Below are 13,955 nucleotides of genomic sequence, written 5' to 3' on the forward strand. Positions count from 1 at the left end.
TTTATTTTTTGGTACTCATCAGGTATAATACAGAATTAAGAACATTTTCATAATATTGGGTAAGAACTAAAGTGTAAAGTGGAATTTGGAAAATAAATACAGAAACTATTAATACAATTACAATTTAAAGTATACATAAATTCTTACCTTTCCATATTTTATACCACCCAAAAATATTGAACTGATATAAATGCAGGAATATAGTAAATGCAAAACTTTATGTGGGTGTAGAACTGTTATCTATGAAGAAACAAATCTCCCAGGCAAAACTGGGCTCCCATTTTATTCTTCACTTATATTTACAAATATACTTGTGAAGTAAAAGTAAATGTTTTATTTACCTCTGTTCTGGTTTTGTAGATTTATATAATAACAAAGAATTACAATAATGTATCAATCTGTATTCAGGAAAGATTTGTTACAGCAAATGGTATAGTGTAGCAAAAGCAAAGAAGTATAATGCAATATTAGGGACATTCAGAAGAATGAGGCTCAGCTTCTGGGAAACATTTTCAGTCATGTGAGACATGCTTCCTCTCTGGATAATAAATCAGGACACCAGGGAATCCACACTCTCATTTAAGGAGAAAACTTTTATGGTTCTCCAGTCAAGTATCCAAAACCAGATGTATAATCTGACTCAATAAACAGAAATTAAAACAGCCTAATAGAAACCAGGTACAAACTAAGAATGTTTACATTTTCTCTAGCAATGTTCCAAAGTTATGTCAGACCTGAATGCATCCTCACTGACACTAGTTAGTATATTTAACTCCATTTGGTCAAGGATTACCACCATGGTTCCAGGTAACTCCAGAGATAAGTACAAATTTGCAACATACTAGCTAGATTAACCCTGTATTTACAAGAAATATTCAAAAGAAAACACCTCTACTCTTGGAGAAAATTAAGGACATTCTCCTTTCTCAAAAGTCTTCTAGGGATCAGCTTTCCCAGACCTGCCTTCATTGCCTTGTTTCTTAGGCTGTAGATGATAGGATTAAGGGAAGGGGGTAACAAAATATAGGAAGAAGATAGAACAAGATCAGTGAATGATGTACACCCTAAAATAGGTTTCAGGGAAGCAATAAAAGCAGTTGAGAGAAAAAGTATAACAACTGCCAAATGTCGAAGGCAAGTGGAATAGGTTTTTGACTGCCTTTTCGTGGATGGTATCTTTCTGACAGTGTAGAAGATGTAGATGTAGGAGACTGTGATGCAAATAAAGCAGAAGACATCCAGGACTGCATTAACAAGAATGAGTACAATTTCTACAGTTATATTCTCTGAGCAAGTAATAGCTAACAACTGGGGAATATCACAAAAGAATTGTTGAATTTCATTGAATCCACAGTAAGGTAAGGAAAAGGTTCCTGCTGTATGTATAACAGATATAAAGCCACTAGTGAGCCAGGACAGAGCCACTGTCTGCACACATGTGCCCCTGTTCATGATGGCTTCAGAGTGCAGTAGATGGCAAATGGCAGCATAACGGTCAACAGACATCAGTGTAAGGAGGAACAGCTCTGCCCCTGCTGAAAAAGGCACGAGGAAGACCTGGGTGACACAGCCAAAAAATGAGATGGAATTGCTGCGGGTCAAGGAATTGGCAACAGTTTTGGGCACAACAGCTGAAATGAGACAGATATCTAACAGAGACAGATTCTTAAAAAAAAAAATACATGGGTGTGTGCAGGCATGGGTCCAAGGATGTTATGGTAATAATGAGGCCATTCCCCATCAGGGCAAACAGGTAAATTACTGTAAAAAGCACACATTGTAAGAACTGAAGACTCCATGGGCCTGAAAATCCCAAGGTAAGAAATTCTGTCACCACTGAAATATTGTTCATTTTTGATGAAACATTCTGCATTAAAAAAGAAAAGGTATAGTTACAACGGCCGTGAATTCTAAGTATATTTATTTCACCTCAATAGAGAAAAAAAAAACCATCTGTTAATTCTTATCACATTAGTAAATGTGGTGTGTGTGAGAAAAAGTCAGAAATAATTTTAAAAAATGCATTTTCCTCATCAATAAATCTACATTTTGTATGTACTTCGTTTCATCAAGTTTTTGTTTCTCTAAGTGTCTGTTATAATGTTATGAGAACATATGTACAAACTGATTATCAGACAAAATGCAACCTGTGCTTATAGAGAAGAATATCAACTGAATATTAACAAAATGCAACCTGTGCTTATAGAGAAGAGTCTTAATTTACACATGAAAGAAAGTGGGGGAATAAATATGAAGTATCCAATGGTTCCATGCCACATCCTCTATCCAGTTCAATGAATTAATAATTTGATAATTAACTGTTCCTGTACTTGTATTAAAAGTAACTTCATGAAACAACAGGCATTCCTCTTTCTACTTTAAACTTTCTTTCTTTCTGTATTACTTTAATCCTTTCTTTTATCTTCTGATATTTTAGATTACTGTTTATAAGTGACTAAATATAATACAGAATTTCTTATTTTAGCTATCTGGATTACTATATATTATACCTTGTTACACTTAAACTTTTTTTAGTTATCTAGTTTTCACAAATTAAGGTCATTTTATGCATTTGTGAAATCCATATGCTTAGATTGATTGATAGATACAAATAGATATACATATATGTGTTTATCCAATCTTACTTTATTACACTGCTACACAGTTACAAATACAAAGTTAAACTTCTATTTACAAGTCTGTATATCCTTTCCCTGTATTTTAACTAATAATATCCTTTTTCTAATTCTCTGATGGACATGATGCTTACACATGAATTCTTTTCAAATATTTTACTTAAAATAATCCTATATTAAGTAAAAAATGCTGTATATTTTTCTACTTGATTTAAAATCTGCCAACATTTTAACAGAAAAGACTTGAAATGGGTAGAGATAAATTGCATAAATGATAGATGATATAGACAGATAGATATAATATACATATACATAGATATAATATCATATAAGCATATTTATTATTTTATATATATATATTATATATATTATATATATAATCTATCATTTATATCATCTATCATTTACTGTCTATCTAATTTTACTTCAATATGTTTTATAAGTTTAACCCTTATGTGTCAATATCTGTGACTTCTCTTTCGCCCTCAACAATTACCAATTCTTACTCATTCAATTAAGAATTCAATTACTTGAACATAGTGTAAATGGATGAAGAAAGTGCAGTTGGTTCAAAAAGTTGGGTGAACGGATTCAGTGCAAATTTCTGAAATCAACTGACCTCTACTATTTTACAAATCTATACTTGTATAATATATAATTATGTATAATTTAAAGCAATCTAATGTTTCCATAAATCAAAAATAAGGAAAGCTAATTGATGATACTGTAGCCTATAATCCCAATAATTTTAACTACATTTTAGAGGTAATGTTTTGCCAACCTAGTCATCATTTTTTTTATCTATCATTTCACGACTTAATTCTTTTATTACTCTCTGCTTATGACTAAAATAAAAATTTACTTGGTATTTTAATTGTTTTTAATTGATTACAGTGAAATCAGCATCCTGTTTGCATTAAAATGAAGTTACATAAATAAGTGTTTTGAAGTCCAAAGTGCCCTTGTGTGAACTCATATTTCAGAACAAGTTTGGTCTGCACTTAGAAAACCTATGCTCTAGAGATATTAAAATAAACATTTAATAATCCAAGAAATTTGTATCACTAGAGAATTTAGGAAACTTTTTACAGGTTTATTATTTTCTTACTGAAATTACAATCAATAACCAGAATAAAAGAAAATAAAACTCACTAAAGTATCCGTTCTGTAGAAGATGGAAGAAATCATCAGGGTTTGTGTATAGTTGTTGATGAAACTATTCCTGATTATTCTAAGTCAACAACAGTAGCTCTGATTTTCAAATATTGAGAAAGTTCTTTCCTAAAAGGCACTTTACTTCTTGCTCTCTTGGCTTTAGCACAGTTGTGAATAAGATTAAACACAATGAGAATGGTGATTTTATATTTGCTGTCCATCTCCCAATGGCTTGAACTCTGGAGTATTCCAAAGGGAAATGCTGCCACTTTTGTCGGAATGGACTGATGTAGTCTGTTTCTCACAATCATAAGAGACACACATTGGCACAATAAGATATGTGGACATGAAGTATCATGATAAAATTTCCTTTTTAATGATTAACTTCAAATACTGTGATGCAATCAAGAGTCTTCATAATTTGTGAGAAGACACTGAAGAAACATATATATCCAATCATACAAAGAGCCATTATAGAGAAGTGTCTATTAGCCTGACACTTTCCTTGGTGTGTTTACATTATCTCATTCACACTATAAATATATTTTTATTCAATAGCCTCTTGAAATCACAGTTATATTCTCATTTGTCATGTTGGACTGTCCAGTCATATTTTCTTCTATAGAGCAAATAAATGGTTTCAATGAGTGATATCAATTAATATCGTAAAATATCATTAAAAAAACCTACACATACAGACAGTGAGACAGACAAAAGGTAATTTAATCAACTAGGCATTAGTTTACTTATAATTTTTATACATTAGCTGGAATTAATAAGTTTAATAATTTTGTTTTAGTAATTGATAGACTGTTATGTAAACAAATTTCATGAAATTGAGTGCAATGCAAACACATATTATTGTGTTTAAATAATTCCAGATCCAGATGGTAAAACATGTTGTGAGATGTAAAAAAGAAAATCTTAGCAAATGCAATTAAATAATTTAACAATATTTAGAAAAGGTATAAGAACACTATAAGCAGTTGTTGAACTTTGGGTTAAAATAAAGTACTTTGAGTCATTCCAGATAAAACCAGCTCACTTGAAGATAATTCATATGCAAATCCAGACCAAGATTTAACAACAACAACAAAAGAAGAAAAAGGGTAAGACCTTTTATATTTATGGGACTCCATCAAGACAGCTACTTGCTGTGGAGAGACAAAGGGAAGAGAAAGAATGCTGGGGAATCATAGGACTGTATCTGAAATTGAGAAAAACCACAGACCAGGATTCAGAAAGATTCAATCTCTAACTGCAGGGCTTTCTCCAGAATGGGGCCAGCTGCCCTGTTCCTGCACCTGGGGAGGAGGATAGCCAGCCCCCAGCTCAGTAACAAGTTCTGAGGCATAGTCCTCACTTGGAGAAAGTAATCCCTTCCCTGGAGTGCTATGGGAATAAGGTATATAACAATTCAAAGGACAAAGAGTGCCTGCACCCACCAGCCAAAGACTATATATCTGGCAGGGCCGAGTGGCATTTCCCCAGAACCAGGGCACATGGAGTGGGGCCCCTTAAGATATCAGGGTTTAAATCCCAGCTGAGCACCAAGGAGGCATGGGAGTCAGTGGAGTGGGGGGTGGGGTGGCAAAAAGCCTCATTTGTGCCTGTGGTAGAGAGAGGATGGCCAAATTAGAATGGTTTGGGACACCCAGTCCATGGAAGAGAGACTGGGATATTGCCATTTTTCTCACCATCCCCAGGAAGGTGGGGCTTTAGGGGACAGACAGCAGACCCACAGTGGAGGTGGGACCCACCTACACCAAACCAGGCCCCTCTATGCCTGGAAATTGCATATCTACTGGAACTGGATTGGCACTGAAGAACCAGACAGCCCCTCCTCAAGACCAGCACTGCCACCAGTTCCAAAGCATCCAGAAGTTTTGCATTTCCTGATTTAATTCTTGGATAATTCTTATTATATATATACATATATATATTATATATACATATATCTATAAATATATATATAAATAAATATATATATGTATATATAATATATATACATATACATATATTATATATACATATATATATATATATTTCTTTCCTCTTCTAATCTGGTTATTCTGATTGTTGGTTTCTTAAACAGACATCCTTACTCTATTCTCTTTATACTTGTTTTATACCTCATTCTTTATTTTTATCTCACTCTCTCTCTCTCTCTGGATTAAACCTTATAGTTGCTCTGTCTGCTTAATTTTCTTTTGTTTTATTTCTCTCTGTCTCTGTTATTTCTCTCATTGTATGGGATAATGCCTCTTCCATCAGCACTGACACCACACTGTTGTTTACTTGTAGCTGATGTTTCTGCTTTTTTTGTTCTTGGTTTGTTTATTTGTTTTTCTTCCCAGGGTGACTTCAATGACCGAATCAAAGCACACATGCTGGAGGTTCCAAAACATCACTACAAGTAGGGATATAAAACAAAGTCACAACAATAGAGAGCAAGTAAGACATTCCAAAAAATACCTCTTGAAGGGCCAGGCCCTAGACAGTGTTTGACCCCTCTTTAATACAGTAGAGCTCACAGGTGCAAGGCATATAGCAGTTTTTAAAACACATAAGGTACAGAAAACTAGCCAAAATGATGAAATGGAGGAATTCTCCTGAAAGAAATTCCAGGAAGAAATGAAAGCTAAAGAAACGAAAGCTAAAGAAATGAAACCTAAAAATATAAACAATATAATTAAGTAAGAATTTAGAATAGCAGTCATAAGATTAATCACTGGACTTGAAGAAAAGCATAGAAGACAGTAGAGAATCTATAGCTGCAGAGATCAAGGAACTAAAAAAATAGTAATGATGAATTAAAAAATGTTGTAAATGAGTTTCAAAATAAACTAGAAATAGTGAAAGCAAGGAAAGAAAAGTAAGAGGGTAGAATAAGTAAAATAGAAGGTAAAATGGAAATAGATGAAGCTTAGGAAAAAAGAGATAAAAAAATTCTAGACTCTAAGGGGAGAATAAGAGAACTAAGTGATCAATGAGCCCCCAAAGTCTGGCTTGCAAAAGCAGAGGGGCCGGACTGTGTAAATTCTGACAGCCAGCTGGACTTAACATCTGGAATATTAGAAGTGCAGAGGTCTGCACTTGGAGAGCAGGGAAGGCGAGAGGACGCCGGGAGGGAGAGTTGAGCCATGGTAGGACAGAGCTCGGTGGGGTAACAAAGGTGCTGGCAAGAGCTATTTCCCTCTCCCATCCCCCAGCCGAAAATCCAAAGTGAAAAAGTTCCTGTCACCAAACTTGATTGTACCATGCAAACGCCCAAAACTGTGCTTCTCTGGATCCATCCCTCCCTTGGGCCTGCCTCCCTCCTGGTGCTTCAAGGCCCCTCCCACAGAGGACGACTGAAGGCAAGGCAAAGCTAGCTAAGCCTGCCCCTCCTGCCCCTGTGCACCTTGCTGATTGACCCCATCAAATACTCCCATGGCCAGATCCCATAAAAGCAGCACCACAAGCATGGCAGTGTGCAAGCAGCCAAAACAGGAGCCACACCACTCCACAGAGAGGCCTGCCCCTGGGAGAGGGGAAGATAAGGTATACACCAGTCTGACTGTGGCCCCAGCCCCAGCAGGGGGCATATATTGGGGCTGACTACTGCCCTGCCCACCAACACAAGTTTCTATGGACAGCACAGGGAAGTGCCTTGCAATTTGGAGCTACCACAGGGACTACCCAAAATGATGAAACAGAAGAATTTTCCTCAAAAGAAATTCCAGGAAGTAGCGACAGTTAACGAATTGATTAAAAACGATTTAAGCAATATAACAAAACAAAAGTTTAGAATAATAGTCATAAGATAAATCGCTGGACTTGAAAAAAGCACAAGGACAGCAGAGAATCAATTGTTACAGAGATCAAAGGACTAAACAATATTCATGAGGAACTTAAAAATGCTATAAATGAGATGCAAAATAAAATGGAGGTGGCCATAGCATGGATTGAAGAGGCAGAGGAGGGAATAGGTGAATTAGAAGATAAAATTATAGAAAAAGAGGAAGGTGAGAAAAAGAGAGATAAAAATATCCAGGAGTATGAGGGGAAAATTAGAGAAATAAGTGATGCAATCAAATGAACAATATTCTTATAGGAATTCCAGAAGAAGAGAGAGACAAAGGGGCTGAAGGTGTACTTGAAGAAATTATAGCTGAGAACTTCCCTGATCTGGAAAAGGAAACAGGCATTAAAATCCAAGATGCACAGAAAACTACCTTCAGATGTAACTTGAATTGATCTGCACAACATATCATAGTGAAACTGGCAAAATACAAGGATAAAGAGAAAATTCTGAAAGCGGCTAGGGATGAACAGACTCTAACTTACAAAGGCAGACACATAAGAGTAGTAGCAGACCTATCTACTGAAACTTGGAAGTCCCAAAAAGAATGGCAGGAAGTCTTCAATGTGATGAACAGAAAAAATATGCAGCCAAGAATCCTTTATCCACAAAGTCTGTCATTCAAAATAGAAGAAAAGATAAAGGTTTCCCCAAACAAAAACTGAAGGAATTCATCACCACTAAACCAGCCCTACAAGAGATCCTAAGGGGGACTCTGTGAGTGTACTGTTGTAAGAACCACAGAGTACCAGAAACATAACTACAAGCATGAAAACTACAGATTACGCAACCACTCTAAACCCATATCTTTCAATATTAACACTGAATGTAAATGGACTAATCAAAAAACACAGGGTATCAGAATAGATTTAAAAAAAAAAAACAAGACCTATTTGCTGTTTACAAGAGACTCATTTTAGACATGAGGACACCTTCAGATTGAAAGTGAGGGGATAGAGAACTATCATGCTGATGGAAGTCAAAAGAAAGCTGGAGTAGCCATACTTATATCAGACAAACTAGACTTTAAAGGCTATAACAAGAGATGAAGAAGGGCATTATAAAATAATTACAGGGTCTATCCATCAAGAAGAGCTAACAACTATAAATGTCTATGCACCGAATACAGAAGTCCCGAAATATATAAAACAATTAATCACAACTATAACCAACCTTATTGATAAGAATGTGCTAATTGCAGGGGACTTTAGTACCCTACTTACAACAGTGGATAGATTATTGAGACACAAGATCAATAAGGAAACAAGGGCCCTGAATGACACATTGGATCAGATGGACTTGACAGATATATTTAGAACTCTGCATCCCAAAGCAACAGAATATACTTTCTTCTTGAGTGCACATGGAACATTCTCCAAGATAAATCACATACTGGGTCTCAAAACAGCCCCTCATAAGTATAAAAGAATGAGATCATACCATGCACACTTTCAGACCACAATGCTATGAAACTTGAAATCAACCACAGGAAGTCTGAAAAACCTCCAAAAGCATGGAGGTTAAAAAACACCCTACTAAAAAATGAATGGGTCAACCAGGCAATTAGGGAAGAAATTTAAAAAAAAATATGGAAAAAAATGAAAATGAAAATACAACAATCCAAAAGTTTTGGGATGCAGCGAAGGCAGTACTGAGAGGAAAGTATATTGCAATCGAGGCCTATCTCAAGGAACGAGAAAAATCCCAAATATAAAAATCTAATAGCACACCTATAGGTAATAGATTCATAACAGCAAAGACACCCTAAACCCAGCAGAAGAAGAGAAATAAAAAAAGATCAGGGCAGAGTAAACAATATAGAATCTAAAAAACTGTAGAGCACATCAATGAAAGCAAGAGTTGTTTTTTTGAAAAAATAAACAAAATTGACAAACCTCTAGCCATGCTTCTCAAAAAGAAAATGGAGAGGACCCACAGAGATAAAATCATGAATGAAAATGGAATTATTACAACCAATCCCTCAGAGATACAAGCAGTTATCAGGGAATACTATGAAAAATTATATGCCAACAAACTGGACAACCTGGAAGAAATGGATAAATTCCTAAACACCTACACACTTCCAAAATTCAAACAGGAAGAAATAGAAAACTTGAAAAGACTCAAAACCAGCTATGGAAATGAATCAGTTATCAAAAATCTCCCAACAAATAAGAGTCCAGGACCAGGTGGGTTCCCAGGGGAATTCTACCAGACGTTTAAAGCAGAGATAAAACCTATCCTTCTCAACATATTCAAAAAAATAGAAAGGGAAGGAAAACGTCCAGACTCATTCTATGAAGCCAGCATTACTTTGATTCCTAAACCAGACAGAGAGCTAGCATAAAAAAAGAACTATAAGCCAATATCCCTGATGAATATGGGTGCAAAAATTCTCAACAAGATACTAGAAAATCAAATTCAACAGCATACAAAAAGAATTATTCACCATGATCAAGTGGGATTCATTCCTGGGATGCAGGGCTGGTTCAACATTCGCCAATCAATCAATGTGATACATCACAATTATAAAAGGAAAGATAAGAACCATATGATCCTGTCAATCGATGCAGAAAAAGCATTTGGCAAAATTCAGCATCCTTTCTTAATTAAAACACTCGAGAAAGTTGGGATAGAAGAGACATACTTAAACATCATAAAAACCATTTATGAAGAGCCCACAGCTAATATCATCCTCAATGGGGAAAAAATGAGAGCTTTTCCCTGAGATCAGGAAAACGACAGGGATGTACTCTCTCACCACTGTTGTTTAACATAGTGTTAGAAATTCTACCATCAGCAATCAGACAACAAAATGAAATAAAAGGCATCAAAATTGGCAAAGATGAAGTCAACCTTTCACTTTTTCCAGATGACATGATTATACATGGAAAGCCCGATAGACTCCACCAAAAGACTGCTAAAACTGATACATTAATTCAGCAAAGTCGCAGGATATACAATTAATGTACAGAAATCAATTGCATTCTTATACACTAATAATGAAGCAACAGAAAGACAAAGAAACTGATCCCTTTCACAATTGCACCAAGAAGCATAAAATACCTAGGAGTAAACTTAACCAAAGATGTAAAAGATCTGTATGCTGAAAACTATAGAAAGCTTATGAAGGAAATTGAAGAAGATACAAAGAAATGGAAAAAGCATTCTGTGCTCATAGATTGGAAGAATAAATATTGTTAAAATGGCAATATTACCCAAAGCAATCTACACATTCAATGCAATCCCAAACAAAATTGCACCAGCTTTCTTCTCAAAGCTAGAACAAGTAATCCTAAAATTTGTATGGAACCACAAAAGACTCCGAATCGCCAAAGTAATATTGAAGAATTAGACCAAAGCAGGAGGCATCACAATCCCAGCCTCTACTACAAAGCCATAATCATCAAGACAACATGGTATTGGTATAAAAACAGACACATAGACCAATAGAATAGAATAGCGACTCCAGAACTAGACCCACAAAAGTATGGCCAACTAATCTTTGACAAAGCAGGAAAGAATATCCAATGGAAAAAAAAATACAGTCTCTTTAACAAATGGTGGTGGGAGAACTGAATAGCAACATGAAGAAGATTGAAACTAGACCACTTTCTTACACCATTCACAAAAATAAACTCAAAATGGGTAAAGGACCTGAATGTGAGACAGGAAACCATCGAAACCCTAGAGGAAAATGCAGGGAAAAACCTTTCTGACCTCAGCCACAGCAATTCCTTACTTGACACATCTCGAAAGGCAAGGGAATTAAAAGCAAAAACGAACTATGGGTACCTCTTCAAGATAAAAAGCTTCTGCAGTTCAAAGTAAAAAAAAAAAATCAATAACACTAAAAGCCAACTGATGGAATGGGAGAAGATATTTGTACATGACATATCGGATAAAAGATTAGTATCTGAAATCTATAAACAACTAACCAAACTCCACACCCCAAAAACAAATAATCCAGTGAAGAAATGGGCACAAAACATGAATAGACACTTGTCTAAAGAAGACATCCAGATGGTCAACAGGCACATGAAAAGATGTTCAACGTCCCTCATTATCAGGGAAATACAAATCAAAACCACACTGAGATATCATTTCACGCTGGTCAAAGTGGCTAAAATGAACAAATCAGGAGACTATAGATGCTGGAGAAGATGTGGAGAAATGGGAACCCTCTTACAAGTTGGTGGGAATGCAAATTGGTGTAGCCACTCTGGAAAACCAATTTGACAATAAATTTCATATTAAAAAATGCTATAAATCTTAAAATCAACCAGAGGAAAAAGCTTACAAAATGTCCAAAGGAATGGGGGTTGAAAAACATTCTACTAAAGAATGAATGGGTTCACCAGGCAACTAAAAAATAAAATAAAATAAAATATGAAAACAAGTAAGAATGAAAACATGACAGTACAAACCCTTTGGGATTCAGCAAAGGCAGTACTAAGAGAAAGATACACTGAAATACAGGCCTATCTCAAGAAACAAGAACAATCCTAAATACAAAATCTAACATCACACCTAAAGGAACTAGAAGAAGAACAGCAAAGAAACCCCAAGGCCAGAAGAAGAAAAGAAATAATAAAGATCAGAGAAGAAATAGACAATATAGGATAATAAAATTTAAAAAAAAAGCAGAACAGATTGATGAAACTAAGAGCTGATTTAAAAAAAAAAAAAAAAAATATATATATATATATATATATATATATATATATGTGTATGGGGCGCCTGGGTGGGTCAATTGGTTGAGCGTCCGACTTCAGCTCAGGTCATGATCTCACAGTTCATGGGTTCGAGCCCCGCATTGGGCTCTGTGCTGACAGCTCAGAGCCCGGAGCCTGCTTCCGATTCTGTGTCTCCCTCTCTCTCTGCCCCTCCCCCACTCACACTCTGTCTCTCTCTCCTTCAAAAATAAATAAACATTAAAAAAAAAATTTAAAAAAATATATATATATGTAAAAAAAAAATTGATAACACCGTAGACAGACTTCTCAAAAAGAAAAGAGACAGGATCCCAAGAGATAAAATCACAAATGAAAATGGATTTATCACAACCAATCTCTCAGAAATAAAAACAATTATCAGAGAATACTATGAAAATTTCTGACAACAAACTGGAAAAGATGGAAGAAATGGACAAATGCCTAGACATCCACACACTACCAAAACTCAAATGGGAAAAAATAGAAAATTTGAACAGACCCATAACAGTGAAAAAATTGAATTAGTTATCAAAAATCTCTGAACAATTAAGACTCCTGGGCCAGAGTTGCAGGGGAATTCTACTAGTCATTTAAAGCAGAGTTAATACCTATCTTTCTCAAACCATTCTGAAAAATAGAAATGGAAGGAAATCTTCCAAACTCAATCTATGAAGCCAGCATTACCTTGATTCCAAAACCAGACAGAGATCCCACAAAAAAAGGAGAAATATAGGCCTATATCCCTGATTAACCTGGATGCAAAAATTCTCAGCAAGATACTAGCAAGTCAGGGGTGCCTGGGTGGCTCAGTCGGTTGAGAGTCCGACTTTGGCTCAGGTCATGACCTCGTGGTTCGTGAGTTTGAGCTGTGCGTTGGGCTCTGTGCTGATGGCTTGGAGCCTGGAGCCTGCTTTGGATTCTGTGTCTCCCTCTCTCTCTGCCCCTTCCCCGCTCATGCTTTGTCTCTCTCTGTCTCTCAAAAATGAATAAACGTTAAAAAAAATTAAAAGATACTAGCAAATCATTTTCAACAGCATATAAAAATAATTATTCACCATGATCAAGTGGGATTCATTCCTAGGCTGCAGAGCTGGTTCAGTATTTGCAAATCAATCAGTTTAATACATCATATTAATAAAAGAAAAGATAAGAACCATTGATCCTGTCAAGAGATGCAGAAAAAACATTTGGCAAAATACAACATCGATTCTTAATAAAAACCCTCAAGAAAATCAGAATAGAAGGAACATACCTAAACATCATAAAAAATTATATATGGAAAGCCCACAGTTAATATCATCCTCAATGGAGAAAAACTACGAAATTTCTCCCTGAGATCAGGAACGTGACAGGAATATTCACTCTCATCATTGTTGTATAGCACAGTGTCAGGTGTCTTAACCTCAGTAATGATACAACAAGATAAAATAAAATGCATCATAATTGGCAAAGAAGAAGTCAAATTTTCACTTTTCACAGATGACATGATACTCTACATGGAAAACCCTACAGACCTAACCAAAAGTCCACTAGAACTAACACATGAATTCAGCAAAGTCACACTATACAAAATTAATGTACAGAAATCAGCTGCATTGTTTTTCA

The 13,955-nt window shown here is 35.5% G+C and overlaps 1 protein-coding gene across 1 annotated transcript; it reads right to left on the reverse strand.

The window, feature by feature from the left end:
* Positions 1-891: 891 nt before the first annotated feature.
* Positions 892-1,852, reverse strand: LOC132680495 (olfactory receptor 14A16-like). The gene is given in 2 exon segments (XM_060634174.2): positions 892-1,677; positions 1,679-1,852. Coding segments are annotated over 2 exon segments (960 nt in total).
* Positions 1,853-13,955: the final 12,103 nt, after the last annotated feature.

The sequence above is a fragment of the Panthera onca genome, chromosome A1, assembly GCF_046562875.1.
Source record: "Panthera onca isolate mPanOnc1 chromosome A1, mPanOnc1 haplotype 2, whole genome shotgun sequence".
NCBI lineage: Eukaryota > Metazoa > Chordata > Mammalia > Carnivora > Felidae > Panthera > Panthera onca.